General features: G+C 40.4%; 1 protein-coding gene across 8 annotated transcripts in view; it reads right to left on the bottom strand.

The window, feature by feature from the left end:
* DOCK8 (dedicator of cytokinesis 8) overlaps positions 1 to 18,839 on the bottom strand; it is a 165,703-nt gene that overhangs the window by 56,327 nt on the left and 90,537 nt on the right. For all 8 annotated transcript variants that reach the window (XR_009558306.1, XR_009558305.1, XR_009558307.1 and 5 more), the window contains 2 exons: positions 18,146 to 18,281; positions 14,971 to 15,058 (listed from right to left, as the gene is read on the bottom strand). Coding sequence is in view for 5 of the 8 variants with exons in the window: in XM_060280050.1 (XP_060136033.1) it covers positions 14,971 to 15,058; positions 18,146 to 18,281 (224 nt within the window). In the remaining 3 variants the exon portion in view is untranslated. The remainder of the gene's footprint in view (positions 1 to 14,970; positions 15,059 to 18,145; positions 18,282 to 18,839) is intronic.

The following is an 18,839-nucleotide window of genomic DNA, read 5'->3' as shown; positions in this document are numbered from 1 at the left end:
CTTCGTAAGTTCAAACCTTCGGAAGTCAAGGCATTCGGATGTCTACCACTGTATAATCAACAGGGAAGAAGAAGCCCAGGTCAAGACTTGGAGATGGAAGTTAAAGATTTAATTTTGAGTTTGAAGGGAGACATAGGAGATATGAGGAAAGAATTCACTTATTTGAAAATGGAAATTAACAGTAAAATGAAAGGAATAGAGGAAAAATTAGATAAAATGAATGGGAGAGTAGAAGAAAATGTGAAATAAACTACAGAGTTGAAAACAAGAGTAACCTCACTCTCTGAGGAAAATAAGGAATTGAAAAAAACAGTACAAGAATTTAAAATAAATCACAACATTTGGAAGATACTTTAAAAAAATCCTCAAGGGAAATAAAAACCATAAAAAATAAGGGGAAAAGGCCAAAAAAGTAAGAGAAGAATTTAAAATAATCCAGGAAGCAACATGGGGTGCAATGTCTATGTTACAAATGCAAACTAAGAAAAAATTCTCAGATTGAGAGGTGTCCCTGAGCTGCTGGAGGGGAATTTACATAAAATTATCACTAAAGAATTGGCCACCTGGCTAGAACTAAAGGAATAGGAAATAGTGGGACACAGAGACTTTGTTTAGGGTGAATTCAAAAAAGGCAAAAGAGGATAACTGGCCAGGGGATTGTTTGATTACATTTACATCAACTAAATTTAAAAAATAAGATTCTACAAACCACGAGGAAAAAGAAATTAAAAATTGAAGGGGAAGATATCATTGTCAGTTTAAAAAAAGAAAACAATATATTAAAATTGGAATATAAGATAAAAATGGAACAAGAAATAGATTGGAAATTGAGAATTTGGACACAGAATAATTTTGAATTCGCAGATAAACCAGGTAAGTATTTGGCATGGCAATTAAAGAAAAAGAAAAATGATGAAATGATAAATAGAATAGGAGTGGGGGAGAAAATTGTAGATAACTCTCAGACAATAATGAAAAAATCCGTAAAATATTATGAAGAATTCTACAAGAAAAAAAGAGGGAAAAAGAGAGGAAATGAAACAATATTTAGAGAAACACCAATTGCCAATCAATATAAGAGAAAAAGGGTTAAAGAGTTAGATACACCAATAACATTGCAAGAAATTAGAAATGTATTGAAAAAACTGTTGTTGTTTAGTCGTTTAGTCGTGTCCGACTCTTCGTGACCCCATGGACCATAGCACGCCAGGCACTCCTGTCTTGCACTGCCTCCCGCAGTTTGGTCAAACTCATGTTCGTAGCTTCGAGAACACTGTCCAACCATCTTGTCCTCTGTCGTCCCCTTCTCCTAGTGCCCTCAATCTTTCCCAACATCAGGGTCTTTTCCAAGGATTCTTCTCTTCTCATGAGGTGGCCAAAGTATTGGAGCCTCAGCTTCACGATCTGACCTTCCAGGGAGCACTCAGGGCTGATTTCCTTAAGAATGGATAGGTTTGATCTTCTAGCAGTCCATGGGACTCTCAAGAGTCTCCTCCAGCACCATAATTCAAAAGCATCAATTCTTCGGCGATCAGCCTTCTTTATGGTCCAGCTCTCACTTCCATACATCACTACTGGGAAAACCATAGCTTTAACTATACGGACCTTTGTCGGCAAGGTGATGTCTCTGCTTTTTAAGATGCTGTCTAGGTTTGTCATTGCTTTTCTCCCAAGAAGCAGGCGTCTTTTAATTTCGTGACTGCTGTCACCATCTGCAGTGATCAAGGAGCCCAAGAAAGTAAAATCTCTCACTGCCTCCATTTCTTCCCCTTCTATTTGCCAGAAGGTGATGGGACCGGTGGCCATGATCTTGGTTTTTTTGATGTTGAGCTTCAGACCATATTTTGCGCTCTCCTCTTTCACCCTCATTAAAAGGTTCTTTAATTCCTCCTCGCTTTCTGCCATCAAGGTTGTGTCATCTGCATATCTGAGGTTGTTGATATTTCTTCCGGCAATCTTAATTCCGGCTTGGGATTCATCTAGTCCAGCCTTTCGCATGATGAATTCTGCATATAAGTTAAATAAGCAGGGAGACAATATACAACCTTGTTGTACTCCTTTCCCAATTTTGAACCAATCAGTTGTTCCATATCCAGTTCTAACTGTAGCTTCTTGTCCCACATAGAGATTTCTCAGGAGACAGATGAGGTGATCAGGCACTCCCATTTCTTTAAGAACTTGCCATAGTTTAGTTACTTGAAAAAAACTAAACCTGGAAAAACACCCGGTCCTGATGGACTGCCATTAGAATACTATAAAAAATTAGAAGAGGGATTGATGCGCCACTTACAAGAAATAATGTATCAAATTTTAGAGAAAGGGAATATCCCAGACTCCTGGAAAGAAGCATATGTCACACTATTACCTAAATCAGATGTAGATCTTGAATTAATACCCAATTATACACCAATATCCCTATTAAATACGGATTATAAACTATTTGCTAGAGTAATTGCGAATAGATTAAAAGAGGTGTTTAAAGAGATAATACATCCAAACCAAGCAGGATTTTTACCAGGGAGGCAAATATCAAGTAATACAATAAACATAGTGGATATATTGGAATATTCAGAATTTAAGCCTGATAAAAAAGCAGCTCTTTTACTGTTAGATGCAGAAAAGGCATTCGACAATGTGTCACGGTATTTTATGAAAAAACAAATTGATATGATGTTCCCAAATAAAAGGAGGAATGGGTAAAGCCATAGAAGCAATATATGAGCAGCAAAGAGCAAGGTTAATAATAAATGGAAACCTGACGGAAAGTTTTCCAATCACAAAAGGGACAAGGCAGGGATGCCCTCTTTCACCCCTGCTATTCATTATAGTCCTGGAAATTCTTTTACAAAACATCAAAACAAATTGAAAGGAATTGTAATTGGGGGAAAAACTTACAAAGTTAGGGCATTCACAGACGATTTAATAATAACAACACAAGATCCAAAAGAAAGTATACCAGTGGCGTTGGAAATAATTAAAACATATGGGAAAATGGCAGGATTAAAAGTAAATTACCAAAAAACTACATTGATAACTAAAAATTTAAATACAGAAGAGAAGAAAGCACTTAAAGAACGGATGGGTATACAAGTTAAGAACAAAGTAAAATACTTAGGGATCTGGATAACAAATAAGAGTATCAACTTATATGAAGATAAATACATGGAGGGAAGTAAAAAAAAAAAACCCATGGAAGCACCTATCTCTCTGGGGTAGAATCTCGGTGATCAAAATGAAGGTATTTCCAAAAATGATGTTTTTGTTTCAGACCATACCAATATTAGGGGGGATGAAATGTTTCAAAGAGTGGGAAAAGGATATGGCAAAGTTTATTTGGAATGGAAAAAGACTGAGGATAAAACATCAAGTACTAATAGACAGAAAGGAGAGGGGGGGGTTTGCGCTACCTGATTTTGAGTTGTATCATGCAGCTGCAGGTCTTCTATTGGTAAAAGATTGGATAACATATTAAAAAATGGACGTGTCAGAGGGATATGGTAATTGGTATGGGTGGCATTCCTATCTAATTTACAAAAAGGTAAAGGTCCACTGGTGTTTTTTTTAAATCACTTAGTAAGGAAATCATTATATAAAATCTGGTTGAAGTACAAAGGAATATTAGAGCCTAAGATTCCCCTGTGGACATCACCAGCAGGGACAATAGCAGTCAAAAAATTAAATATGGAAGGGGAATGGGCCACATACAGATTGTTATTAGAAGGAAAACAGGATGAATTAAGGCTGAAAAAATACAAAGAAATTAAATAATATTTGACGGACTGGCTGCAATATTTTCAAATATGCCAAAGATTTATTGTCGATAAAAAAATCAGGTCTTGCAGAAGAAACATCAAAATTTGAGAAAGAACTAATACAAAGTAAAGGGAAATATATTTCATGAGTTTATCATCTTTTATTAGAATGGGAGGTGAAGGAGGAACAAGTGAAGTTAACAATGGTGAGATGGGCGCAAGATCTGGGTCATAGCATCTTAATGGAAAAATTATGGCAAGTAGATATAAAATTCACGGCCTGTTACAACCTTAGGGAAAATATATTAAAAGTGATGTACAGATGGCACCAAACACCGGAAAAGCTTGCCAAAATGTATAAGAACAGGTCTCCCTTATGTTGGAGATGCAATAAGGAAAATGGTTCTTAAATGCACATGTGGTGGAACTGTGTAGACATTGGTGTATTCTGGAATAATAAAAGAAACTACTAAAATGTACATTTAAAAAAAGGCTGAAGGTATTTTTACTAAGTATACTGCCAAATGAAATAGGAAAATCAAAAAGAACATTGTTCAGCAGCAGGGAGAATATTGATAGCAAGAAATTTGAAAAATAAAATATTACCCAATATAGCAGATTGGCAGACTTTAATGGTAGAATACCTGTGGAGGGGGTGATGATGGCCATTTGAATTGAACGCAGCTTATTATTGCTGATATTGAATATATCCCTGTACTATACCTGTTCAAGCACAGAGAGGAACCAAGTAAAAGGTTGACTTAGGAATCCCAAAGCGGGGCCTGACTCATACACCCTGCGTTATGCCAGAGGCCCCAATGAAGTAAAAGCCTTGAGAAAGAGACATTGCAGGAAGACAGAGCAGCCTTGCCAAAAGGAAAACATTCCTAGCAAAAGGATTCCCTTATCAGAAGGGAATGATGCGCTAAACTGCCCCCAGACAGGGAACATGCCCAAGGGCACAGAGAGAAAGTCAGAGATAAGTAACTGACGGCATGCACAGATGATGTGGAGGAGGGGGCAAGGATGCACAGACCACCATAGTGCATCTGTGCTCTATGTTTCTGACCTTTTGCCTTGCGTGGATGCTTTAGATCCTGCGTCTGTGTCTTAGGAAATCATAGTCAGAGAAGGGTATAAGGGAGCTTTGCGATTTGTGTTGCTTTACTCCTGTCGTGAGCTTGACCACCAGGAGTCTCTTAAATTTAAGAATTAAATTCTTTCTCTGGATTCAAGCCCCCGGTGTCATTATTGGCTATCTCTGTCCTGCCTGGGCGCAACTTAAAGGACCCTTACTAGCTGATAAGGCTGCACCTGCAGTTGGCAAAGACGACAGGAAGAATAAGACGACAAATGAATCAAAAATTCAATAAGGAATGGAGAGTTTTTAAAGAATACTTAAGAAACAATGGTATAAAAGGAACCCTTTTGGCAGAGCTAGACTGAACCTTGTAATATGTAGATATAGAATTATAAAGAAAAGGCAAAGAAAATAAGCAAAAACTGTGCGAAATAATTTAAAAGAAAAAAATACAGCGAGATTAACTGGAAGTCATTTTTTAATATTTGTTCTTTGAATATAGGTTTTGAAAATTATTGAATGTTATTATTTGGTTGTGTAATATATTGAATATCAAAGTTTGTTGGTTATTGTTTATTAGTTTGTTTATTTTATTATTATTATTAATTTTTATTAGTTTTCGCATACCACATATTCCATTATCAGACATTTGGGCTCATTACATTCATTATCTTTGCAAATTCTCTAGAATTCTCAAATAAAAATACAACTTAGTATAATAACAACAACTCTTAAAGTTCAAACCTAAAGTTACAAAAATTTCCGATGATCGACTTCCACACTACTTTCTTCTGCTGTTTTTATATTCATATGTTTGGTTGCACGGTATAACATTCCTTATAGTTTCAGTCTATTTTCAACATTCTTCATATCGTTTTTAAACCTTCATCCTCTTTCTTTTTGTACTCATATTTTCTTGTTTAATCCTCTTTTTGTATGTGTGTGTATATATATATATGCGTGTTTATTTATTTATTTATTTTTACTATACATTGTACTGTATTTTCTATCTGTATGTCCAATAAAGCTTTTTAATTTGTTGTTGTGAGTTTGTTTCCTTCTGTGAGTAATTTCTTATTTAAGATGTTATTTTGTTTCAACTATCTTATCTATATATGCTATAAATTTTCCCCATTCTTTCATGTACACCTCGCTGCCTTGCTGTCTTATTCTCGATGTTAGTTTTGCAATTTCCATATATTCCACCATTTTCCTTCTCCAGTCTTCTACTGATGGAATTAACTCTTGTTTCCAGACCTGAGCTAGAATTACCCTCGCTCCTGTAGTCGCATATAGGAACCATTTGACATCATCCTTCGCAACATCTTTCCCCACCATTCCCAACAGGAATGCCTCCGGCTTCTTTTTTATTGTATATTTAAGAATCTTTTTAATCTCATTATATATATCCTCCCAATATTTCTTGACTCTTTCACAGGACCACCACATGTGTATGAAGTTGCCTTCCTTAGATTTACATTTCCAACATTTCGTATCTCCTGTCTTGTACATTTTGTATAGCTTAGTTGGTGTAAGGTACCACCTGTATATCATTTTGTACATATTTTCTTTTAAGATTGTGCAAGCCGTAAATTTCATTCCTCCATTCCATAGTTTAAACCACTCTGCATATTCTATATTATGTCCCAGATCCATCGCCCATTTAATCATCACGGTCTTTGTTTCTTCATCTTTAGTGTTCCATTCCAGTAGGAAATCATAAATTTTTGATATGTTTTTTTCCTCACTTGATAATACTGTTTTTTCTAATATTGTCTTAGAATGCTCAAAACCTTTTGATTTCCTATCCTTTGTGAACACACTGTATATTTGTTGGTATTCCCACCACCCCTGTAGATGTTCTTTAAGTTCTTCATATGGTTTCATCTTTAACTCATTGTCTTGCTCTGTCAGGATATCTCTATACGTTAACCATTTTGTTTTCATGTTTATTTTTTTCACTGACAGGGCCTCCTGGGGTGATAGCCAACCTGGCGTTTTCCTTTCGAACCATTCTTTATATTTGGACCAGACTTCGAATAACGATCTTTTTATACAGTGGTTTAAAAAATCCTTATGTACCCTCACCTTATCGTACCCAAGATACGCATGCCAGCCATAACGGTTTTGAAATCCCTCTAAGTCCAGCACTTCTGCGTTGTCTAATTTCAACCATTCCTTCAACCATACTATACATGATGACTCGTAATATAGTTTAAGGTCCGGTAGTGAGAAGCCCCCCCTTTCTTTTTTGTCAGTTAGGATTTTATATTTTACTCTGGGCTTCTTGCCTTGCCAGATGAATCTCGTAATTACCTTCTGCCAGTCCTTGAAATGGTTGTTTCCCGTAATACGGTAATTGGTACTGTTTGAAATAAGAATAACATTTTGGGAAGTACCATCATTTTAATTACTGCCATTCTTCCCAGCCAAGACAACTTCAGTTTACTCCATACTTCCAGGTTTAGTTTGACCTCTTTCCAAGTTGTTAAGTAATTGTCCTTAAATAAATTTACATTTTGGGGGGATAGCCAAATGCCCAAATATTTTACCTTTTTTGTAGCCGTTATTCCCGTTTCTATTTGAATCTGATCTATTTGCTCCACTCTTACATTTTTGAACATCATTTTTGTTTTATTCCTATTTAATTTTAAGCCGGCCAATGTTCCGAATTCTTCAATTACTTTCAAGGCCTCCGGCACTGCAGTTTGAGGATCTTGTAACGTTAAAACTACGTCATCTGCAAACGCCTTTGTTTTATATTCTCTTGTACCGTGTTTAATTCCTGTGATGCTTGGTGTATTTCTTATTTTCTGGAGCAATACTTCTAATGTTGTTATAAAAAGAAGAGGCGATAAAGGGCAGCCTTGCCTTGTCCCTTTAGAAATATGGAAACTTTCTGTTAAGTCATTATTTATAATTATTTTTGCCTGTTGTTCATTATATATCGCTCCTACACATCTTCTAAATGTTTCACCTACCCCCATCATTTCAAGATTTTTTTTCATGAAGAGCCAAGATACATTATCGAATGCCTTTTCGGCATCGATGAAAATCAAAGCCGCTTGTTTATTTATTTTAGTTTCTAGGTATTCGATTATATTTAGAATATTTCTCATATTATCTTTAACCTGGCGTCCAGGTAGGAATCCGTTCTGATCATGGTGAATTTGTTGTGCCAGTATCACTTTAAATCTTTGCGCCAATATATTTGTAAATAATTTATAATAATTATTAAGCAGTGATATTGGCCTGTAGTTCTTAACATTAGTTGGATCAGAACCTTGTTTATGTATAAGAGTGATGTGTGCTTCTTCCCAGGTTTTCGGCAGTTGTCCCTTTGTCATTATGTTGTTCATCACCTCCTTGAGAGGAGGGATTAGTTGTTGGCTTAGTTTTTTATAGTAACTAATAGATAAGCCATCAGGTCCCGGGGCTTTCCCATTTTTTCCTCTTTTTATTGCTGCTAAAATTTCTTCTTCTGTAATTGGTTTATCTAGTTGTATTGCTGACTCTGGTGGGATATTTATTAGTTTATGTTCTTCCAGATATTTCTGGATTTTGTTCTTGTCTTCTTTTGCTGCTTTATATAGTTCCATGTAAAATTTAAGAAATACTTATTTTATTTCTTTCTGGTTGTCTATTATTTTCTCATTTTGGACAATTTTGTTTATCATATTTTGGGTTTTTCTTTTTTTGAGCTGCCAGGCAAGCCATTTGCTGGTTTTATTTGCTGATTCAAAGCTCTTTTGTTTCAGCAGGTTTATCTTCCACTCCACTTCTTGTCTAATTAATGCCTCAAATTGTGTCTGTAATAATTTGTACGCTTGCTTTAATTTAATATTCTCTGGTGTTTTTATTAATTGTTTTTCAATATCTGCAATTCTTTTTAGAATGTTTTCTTTATTTTTTTCTCTTTCCCTTTTGCGAATACAGTTTTGTTGTATTAGGGACCCCTTTATAACGGCTTTACTTGCGTCCCAGACCATGTTTATATCTGTTCCTTTGTTTAAGTTTAAGTCAAAATAGGTGTTAATTTGTTCTTTTATTTTTCCTAGGATTTTCTCATCATTTAGCAGTGTATCGTCCATCCTCCATCTAAATCTTTTAGGTTCTTTAGCTTTCCATTCTATTGTTGTAGCTCTGTGGTCCGATATTGTTTTTGGTAATATTTCCGTCTTAGTTACTTTTATTGTTAATTCCTTTGACACCCATATATGGTCTATTCTACTCCAGCTTTGTTTTGATTCCGAGAAAAATGTAAAATCTTTTACAGTTGGGTTTTTCCACCTCCAGATGTCTACTAATTCCAAATTACTTGTTATTAGATCAAATGAGTTTGGTAATTTCCCTTGATTTAAATTTTTCCTCTTTTTTAGTGATTTATCCATTTCTAATGATGGTACGCCATTAAAATCTCCCACCATTATAACCTTATAATCCAAATAATTCGTCAGTGTTTCCCCCAGTTTTTTTATAGAAATCTGCTTTTAATTCATTTGGAGCGTAGATCCCTACTACCAACAATTTTTCACCTTCTATCTCGATCTGAACGCCTATAAATCTACCTTCTTTGTCTTTGAACATTTGTTTTGCCTCATATTTAGTTTTTACATAAATCACTACCCCCCTCTTTTTTTGAATATCTGAGGCTATGAATTCATTTCCTAGTTTCCTATTTTTTAGAACTCTGTTATGTCTTTTTACTATATGCGTTTCTTGCAGACATATAATGTCTGCCTTGTGTTTTTCTAATACGTGATTTATCCTATGTCTTTTATTTTTATCGTTCATTCCGTTAATATTCCAAGAAATCAATTTAACACTCATTTTGCTTATTTAATTAGATATCTTTATTATCAGCCTTTAGATTAATTTATCATCTATTTTTAAATCCTGGTCTTGTTCTTGTTCTGGAACATCCAAGTCTTCTTCCACTCCTTCTATTTTCCCTAGTTCTTTATATGTTTCTCCAAATCTCTTCATTTGCTGTACTGAATCAATTTTGAATTTTTTGTCCTTATAGTGAAAAACAACCCCCCCAGGGTAGTCCCACCTGAACCTTATATTATTCGCCGTCAGGTTTTTAGTCAATTCTTTGAAGACATTCCTTTTACGAAGCAACCTGTTCGGAATGTCCTTAAACACCACTACTGGTTTACCATCAATACTCCATTTGTTTTCCCTGCTTTTCCTTAGAATCTCATTTTTGGCCTCTATCGAGTTCAAAGTGATTAGGCAGTCATCAGGATACTTTTTTCTTCTTCCTTGTGTTAGATTTAGTTTAATTCTGAATGCATTTATTAACCAATATTCCATTTCTTCCTCTTTAATGTTTAATAATTTGGCTATTTCTGTAATCAATTTTTCTCTTAGATTTTCTCCTTCTATCTCCTCTATCCCTCTCAATTTCAAATTATTTGCCTTCTGGGCCATTTCAACCATAGCCAAATGGTCCAGAATTTCTTCCTGTGTTTTCACAATCCCCTCAATCTGTCCTTTCATTTTTTCCCCTTCCCTCTTGTTTTCCTTCACTTCTTTTTGAGTTTGTTTCGATTGTTCCTCTACAATATGAATTTTCTTATCCATTTCTTTCATTTGACTTGTTATTTCTGAGACTGCCTCCTTCAGTTTTCCACTAATGTTATATTCACTTTCTCTCATTTCCTTTCTTAATTCTCTAATTTCTGCCAATATTTTAGCCATGTCTCCTTCTCCCTCTATATCTGCCTTTGAGGCTCTTCTTTCACTCCCTGCCACTGTTTTTTGTGCTTTCTGCGTCATGCTTAAACTAAGTCCAGATCTCAATTGCATTTACCTGGGTGTTATCAACTTTACCACCACTAGGTGTCAGCCAGTCTTAGCTATTACCTTCTTATCATTGGTTAACCATTTTACCATTAACCATTTCCATTAACACTCATTGAATACTTAACTTCCAGTTCCCTCTATGTCCCTCCTGTTTGTTATTACCTCCCAATATATACCTCCCCTAGATTGGTCTTTGTTGCAATCATGAATTTGTAGTCCTACAGTTTCAATCACCCCTGCCCCCCAAAGTTTGTCTTTCCACTTAAATCCTCCTGTTCAGAAGCAGGTTTTATACAGTTCAACTGTTTATCTCTGTGTAGGCTGTCTTGCCCTTCTCACCCAATGTTCGTATTCAGTCTTTTTATCCGAGGAAAATGAGGAAATCTTTTTATTCTTGAGTTTCTTTGGTCTTTCTCAAAGGTGTTCTCATTGCCTTAAGCGTTTCGCAATCCGCAGCAACCCCCGCCCTTGTGCTCACTTAAAGTCACAGTGCAATCAATTCACGGGCTTTCCAATTCCAGTTTTTTATAATTTATGAAGCACTTATCTTGGTAGACTCAGTAGTTGTCCTTGTTTTTTTGGTTTTGTAGCTCCTTGGTTGCCTCTGTCCTGTCGTTTTGGTATGTTTTGATACTACCGTGTTTCCCCTTTTTTAAGACACCGTCTTATAACTTTTTTCGTTAAAAAAACACAGGGTGGCTTATTTTTGGTGGGGTGTCTTATGGTCTCCTCGGCTGGGCCACGCCGCTGGCTCGGGGTGCTGCTGTGTGCTACGCGCAGCGCTGCTGAGCTCTGTCCTACCTGACAAGGTTGTTGTATGTATTAGAACAATACAATGTATGCACAAAGATTTCAGTGCTCTGAGGTGCTATTGAGCTTGGACTCTCCTACATGGGAGGTTTTAAAACCCAGGTTTGGATGGCCAAGGCTTCTCCAGCTGTGACTGCCATCTGATGGGGATTATTTTAGCTGTGATTTCTGCATAATTGCAGGGGGTTTGACTGGATGGCCCTTGGGGGACCCCTTCCAGCTGTACAGTACTATATTCTCAGGTCTTCAGGTTCACAGGTCTTCTCCATCGGTGATGGGAAAACCTGTGTCCCTCCAGATGATCATAGAATCGAAGAGTTGGAAGGGACCCCAAGGATCATCTAGTCCAACCCTCTGCAATGAAGAATCATCAGCACCATGCTCTAACCAATGGAGCAAATATAGATATAAATAGGGTTGCCATGTGTCACATTTTTTCGAGGACACGTCCTCTTTATCACAGGCAGAGTCGTCATAGCGATCCATAATTAAAAGCAGGAGTTTCCAAATACGTCCTCTTTTTTGCTTTTGCAAAATATGGCAACCATTTTAAATAATGAAATAGAAAGCCCCCATCTTCCCACAGCGTCCCCCTCCGATCACCCTTTAAAGGCATTTTCTCCGCTGCGCCCCTTTTAAGACAGGCCAGACGGCAGAAGAAAGGGGCGAGGGCTCTGCTGGGTGCTCCGAGCGCTCCGCGCGCTCCAGCAGCTGGTTCTGGGCAGCGGGACGGCAAGCCTCCTTGGCCGGGTAGAGGCGAGGCCGCTGGCTCCGGCGCTGCCGGGTGCTCTGAGCTGCTGAGCGCTCTGCGCGCTCCAGCAGCTGGATCCTGGCGGCCGGCCAGCTGGCTGCTGGCTCCGGCGCTCCGCCCGGTGCTGCTGGGCACTCTAAGCGCGCGGCGGTGGCACTGCGGAGCGCTCCGCTCTGCAGCAGCCGTTCCGGGCGGCGGGGCGGCAGGTCTCCTCGGCCGGGCGGAGGCGAGGCCGCTGGCTCCGGCGCTCCGCCCGGTGCTGCTGGGCGCTCTGAGCGCTCGGCGGCGGCGCTGCGGAGCGCTCCGCTCTGCAGCAACCGTTCCAGGCGGCAGGGCAGCAGGTCTCCACGGCCAGGTGGAGGCGAAGCCGCTGGCTCCGGCGCTCCGCCCGGGGCTGCTGGGCACTCTGAGCGCTCGGCGGCGGCGCTGCGGAGCGCTCCGCTCTGCAGCAGCCGTTCCGGACGGCGGGGCAGCAGGTCTCCTCGGCCGGGCGGAGGCGAGGCTGCTGGCTCCAGCGCTCCGCCCGGTGCTGCTGGGCGCTCTGAGCGCTCGGCGCTGCGGAGCGCTCCGCTCTGCAGCAGTCGGTTCCGGGCGGTGGGGCGGCAGATCTCCTCGGCCGGGCGCTCCGCGAGCTCACCACTACAACAGCAGCCGCTTCCCAGGCCCCGCTGGCTGGCTGGGTCCCGCTGGCTGGCTGGGGCGCTCGGCGGTCTTGCTTTTAAAATCCAAAATCTAGTCACTTAAATAGGAACTCAGTCTAATTCAGCGACATCTTACTCCCAGTAGTGGCCATAAGGAGGGTGTTAGTTTTCATACAAGGCATGGAGGTATGTCTTATTTTCGGGGTATGTCTTATCTTTTGCAAATGCTTAAAAATGCTGCCATGGCTTACTTAATGACTACGTCTTAAAAAAGGGGAAACACGGTATTTAGTTCCCACACGCTGGCCCTCTCTCAGCTTTTCAGCAGCCTTGTCACTTTTTATAATGTTACTTTCCTGCCAGCGGATACAATGTCTCCCAGCCTCCGGCAGACTCCGTGTACTTTTTAGATCAGTAGGGAGCTTCAAACCACTCACTAATCTTATTCACAGTTCATTAACACTTAGTTAAGGTTCGTAAATACTTGGTTAGAATATGTTTTCCTCACCTTGTATTTGTTACTCAGCAATTTAGGTCAGCTCCGTCTCTCACCACTTCGAGGTACCACGCCCTTCAATCTAGCAGAGTCCGGTATGTTCCCTTTTCTTTATTCCTTTCATTCCTTCTGAATCTTTTCTTCCTCTCTTGTAAACTTTTGATATTATTCAGCTCCAGAAGGGTTCTTGGGTTAGGGATGCTTCCCCGCTTTTCCGAGGAGCTAGTGGCTTCGCTTTGCCGGCTGATTAAACCCTGGCACCCCGACTTCTATCCAGCTCCCTCCAGACCCCTCAAACGGGTCTGGTTTCCGAGCTGGAGAGTCGCTACCGGGTCTTGGTCCCCAAGAATTTTATTCTTGGGTTTCGAGGACTGCGTAGCCCAAGCAGAACCTCTTTTTTGCCTTTGCAAAGCTCAGGGCTTCTCCCCAGAGAACGCCCCGCGCTCCTTCACGGTCCGCGGCGGAAACAGGAAACTATTAGGCGGGTGTCCCCTTCCTCCCTCACCGCTCCATGTGCGTCCCTCCCGAAGCTGCGCGCTCGGTGGAAGAGGACGACCTTCCCAGATAGAAGGAGTGTACCGTTCTTCGGTCAAGGGTATACGATAGCTGCGCTCCCCTGCTAGAACCTGCAAACAAGCTATTAGTTTGTTTATTATGTGTTTTGTGCGTTATTGTGTCTGTTTTATAATTTTAAACAATAAAGATAATTAAAAAAACAAACCTCTAGCAGTACATTCTTCTAAATGTCTACTCAGAAATATCGTTCATTTACTTCAATGGAACTTACTACCAGGGCTGCAGTCTAAACCATTGGTGACACATATGTTAAGAACAGATGGGGATAAATAGCAGTTAGAATAAACTACAATTTGGCATGATGTCTGAATTGAGCCAGAGTCTTACTCCAACTTTATATTTCCCTTTGCATGCTTCCCCAAAGTTCACAAAAGAAAGAAAATTAATGGTGGTGGTGCCATTTGTGCAGAACAAATTAAGTTGAAGCATTTAGGCAGGGCAATTCAGAGCCAGCTTCAAATGGTAGATGCAATACACTAGTCCTTAGCTAACCTCTAGTGTTTTCCTCACATCTGATGACTGCTGGGTATTTTTCCAAACCCATTCTACAGGCACTCTCTGATCTAAAGAAAGTGTGAGCAATGCCCCAGCATAAGGAGACAATGAGACAAAAGCCTTGTGCTCCAAGGAAGGAGAAGTCCCTCCCCTTTGGAGGTAATCTCTAGCTCTAACCAAACTAGTCCTAAAAATGTGGAAATAGCAACCCATTCTATTTTTGTTGTTGGCTCTCAGGGAAACCACAAGATGATATGAAAAGAACACAGATAATATTATAGTAGGAGGAAGAATGCACTCATATTTTTATTGCAAGCTTCTCTCAACAATACTTACATATATTGAAAGCTAACCTTCCACACCACTGCTAGTAAGAGGAGGATGAAGAATAAAGGGATTTCAGAACCACAGTTTAGAGTTACCAAATACAGCTATAAATGTTTCAGTCCAGGATGCTTTAAGGATAGAGTTTTCTGCCTTGGTTCAGGAATGAAACTAGATGGCCACAGAGAGAAGCTGCTCTGGTTAAAGCAATATAAACTCATTAAATTACTTACTTATCTAGCCTCTCGTTTGCTTGCCGCCAGTGTGTCTGCTCTTTCCTCCATCGTAGGTTCTCATTAAATCCTGGGAATTTATCATTCCCTACAAGGACAACATACATAGAATCACACTGAAACTTTAATATCAATGTTTCCCTACTGATATGAGTTCTGCAAGAGATAAGATATCTTAATTGTCATTGTCCCCTTGTGGGAACAACAAAATTACTTGGTTGCTACATCCACTCAGATAAAGCATTCCACATAATCCAAAATTACTACAAAACCTATTTAAAAACAGTAAATACAATACAAAATAACAAGTAAAATAAGATGACTTCAAAGTCCAGACTTTCCATTTAAGGCCAAAATCGCTCTAGAGACGGCTCATTCTTGCCTGCATAGTTCTATATCTCCGTCCCGATGGCAGGAGCTCAAAGAAATGGTGACCAGGGTGCGTTGGATCTCTTGATATGTCTAGTGGTGGTGTAGATTTGTTCTAAGGTGGAGAGTGAGCAGCCAATAATGCTCTCTGCTGTTTTAATAATTCTGCACAGCCCTGCTCTGTCCTGAGAAGTACAGCTTCTGTACCACACACATAAACCATACGTAAGAACACTCTGTATGGCGCAGTGATAGAAGGCAAGCAGCAGCTTTTGTGGGAGATGGTTTTTCCTTAAAATTCTCAAAAAGTACAGTCTCTGCTGCGTCTTATTCACAAGCCCCCTTGTATTAACACTCCAGGACAGATCCTCCTGTAACTCAATGCCTAGAAATCTAAACGTTGTTACCCTCTCCACACAGATTCAGTCAATCAAAAGTGGCTGGACCTCGTTCTTCTGTCTCCTAAAGTCCACCACACAAGCTCCTTTGTTTTCTTTGTATTTATGAGCAATTTATTAACTCTGCACCACTCTGTCAGCTGCTCCACCTCATCTCTATACTCAGTTTCACCCTCCTTATCAGAGATGAGCCCGATCACAGTTGTGTCAACTGTAGATTTGACAACCCTATTACTAGGGTGGGCAGCGACACAATCATATGTATAAAGAGTATAAAAGAGCGGACTAAGCACACATCCCTGTGGTGTTCCTGTGTTAGTCCTAAGCATATTAGAGGTATAAGCGCCCAACCGGACCCTCTGGGAGCGATCTGAAAGAAAGTCCAGCTACATCCATTGTGCTAGCAGTGAAGGAAAGTGTAATTTTTACACACAATCTAAAAGGCATTTGGTATGAAATTGTTGAAATACAACAGATGGGAACAATGTGCCCCTGAGAACAATGGGGCTTAGAGCCAGGAAATAAAACCAAGCTAGAAGCAAAATGGGACAGGGGTGTCGCTGTGGTCTAAACCACTAAGCCACTGGGCTTGCCGATCAGAAGGTCGGCGGTTCGAATCCCCACGATGAGGTGAGCTCCCATTGCTCTGTCCCAGTTCCTAGCAGTTCGAAAGCACACCAATAAGTGCAAGTACATGTACCGCTCCAGAGGGAAGGTAAACAGTGTTTCCGTGCACTGCTCTGGTTTCGCCAGAAGGGCTTAGTCATGCTGGCCACATGACCCGGAAAAACTGTCTGCAGACAAATGTCGGCTCCCTCAGCCAGTAAAGTGAGATGAGTGCCGCAACCCCAGAGTCGTTCGCGATTGGACTTGACTGTCAGGGGTCCTTTACCTTTACCTTTTAGAAGCAAAACATTGGACCGAGGCAGACAAAGGAATGAAGCCCAGAAGTCCAGACTTGGGTGAGCAGGAGTAGCCAACATGGTGCTACCAGATGCTGTTGGGACTCTAAGGGATGATGGGAGCTGCAGCCAAACAACATCTGGTACTACCACAGCGGCGTAGGTATAGGATGCACTCTTGCCTTACCCTCTTAATGAAAAAAGTGTTTAACCAACACCTGCAAGCCACCTTCTTTCATTAAGCAGAAAGAGAGAATGGCTGGCAACCAGTCCCAGAGCTCAGCTCACCTTTCTGCAGAAGTGGCTGTGCTACTGACCTGGTTGCTGTCTGTCCTGACTACCAGAAAGAAGCAGCCTGTAGGCTTCTTTTGGCAGTCAAAGCAAGCAACAGCAGCAGGAGGTGAGGACTAGTTCCAGGCACTTCCTCATAAAATGGGCACCTTCAATTGGCCTGTACTGTAGTAAGGATCAAATTGGGGAGTTGAAACAATGATCAAACCAGCTTTCTGGTTACTTCCTAGAAAAAAACTTGAGGATGAAAGAAGAGGGTGAGCAGTACTAAGCAATCAAGAAGAAGCCAAAATGATACAGTTATTTGCTTAAAGAAGTGATTTGCTTAAAGAAGGCCTTGGAAAAGAATAGTCAATGATAATCCAGTTAGATGCAGCGCCTTGTCTACTGCTGACACTTTATCCCTAGGCATTATCAAGTATACAAGCACAGTTTATCCCATCTAGTTGTAGGAAGCTAAGTTTAACAACAACAACAACTTATATTGTTGTTGTTGTTGTTGTTGTTGTTGTTGTTGTTGTTGTTGTTAACATTCACCACCTTTACTGGTTCTGATTTGAGAGGCAGAGCTGAACAGAAAGGGCTCTTGCTTCTCCGTGCTCTCAGCCACTTTAATTGCACAAGCCTAAAGTTCCGGGACGCAGGTGGCGCTGTGGGTTAAACCACAGAGCCTAGGGCTTGCCGATCAGAAGGTCGGTGGTTCGAATCCCTGCGACGGGGTGAGCTCCCGTTGTTCGGTCCCAGCTCCTGCCCACCTAGCAGTTCGAAAGCACCTCAAAGTGCAAGTAGAGAAATACAGCAGGAAGGTAAACGGCGTTTCCATGTGCTGCTCTGGTTCGCCAAAAGCAGCTTTGTCATGCTGGCCACATGACCTGGAAGCTATACGCTGGCTCCCTCCACCAATAATGCGAGATGTGCGCCGCAACCCCAGAGTCGGTCACGACTGGACCTAATGGTCAGGGGTCCCTTTACCTTTACCTTTAAAGTTCTGATATGCACTTGAATCCCTCCCACAAAAGAGGAATAATCTGGAGGGACACCCTTAGTATACGGCAACTTCTTAATTTTCTAACTTAGTCATTAATAATCTAACTCTTTTCAAATTTTTCTTCAGACATTTTTTTGCTGTCAAAGTTGTTTTGGAAAACTGCGTTTTTATAGCTACAATTTCTTTTTGGTTCCACAAATGAGAAAAAGAAGAAGCAAGGAGCATACCAGCAGGCATCCTGCACCGCTTCATCATTTCACCCCTGGCTCCCTCTCCTCTTAGTAAGGCCTCTTCTAGCCGAGCTTTTACATCCCTTGATTTCTGGAGTACTTGAGTGCTGACTTTGTCTGAGCTTTGCTTGCCCTGCACAGACATAAAGAAATATGTGACCTAAACCGCCAGTATCAAAAGGTTAGTATGTCTTTTAAATGTACAGGGCGAGTCATTTAAAAGAGGCCCCGCGGATACAGAGTACACATGTTCCACAGGGCCTCTTTTAAAAGACTCACCCTGTACAGTCATACTTCGTGTTAAGTACGCTTCAGGTTGAGTACTTTCAATTTAAGTACTCTGCGGACCCGTCTGGAATGATTAATCCACTTTCCATTACTTTCAATGGGAAAGTTCGCTTCAGGTTAAGGAAGTTTCAGGTTTAGTACGGACTTTCAGAACCAATTAAGTACTTAACCTGAGGTACCACTGTACAAAGAAATCTACAACCCAATTATTTTGTACCTCTTGAAAAGTTCAGCTAGAATTTTGCACAGTTAAAAGTGAAGAACACTTGAAAAATAAATGTAGCATAAGGTTACCATTTTCCCCCCAATGAATCCGGGGACACTTTAAATAAATAAATAAATACTACACGTTTGGGACGTTGATGCTGCAGCGATGGTGGTGGCAGAGGGGCAGCTACCGCCT

Source organism: Zootoca vivipara, chromosome 11 (assembly GCF_963506605.1).
Source record: "Zootoca vivipara chromosome 11, rZooViv1.1, whole genome shotgun sequence".
Classification (NCBI taxonomy): Eukaryota; Metazoa; Chordata; class Lepidosauria; order Squamata; family Lacertidae; genus Zootoca; species Zootoca vivipara.
The sequence above is the reverse complement of the archived record's forward strand: the minus strand, read 5'-3'. Positions and strand labels throughout refer to the sequence as shown.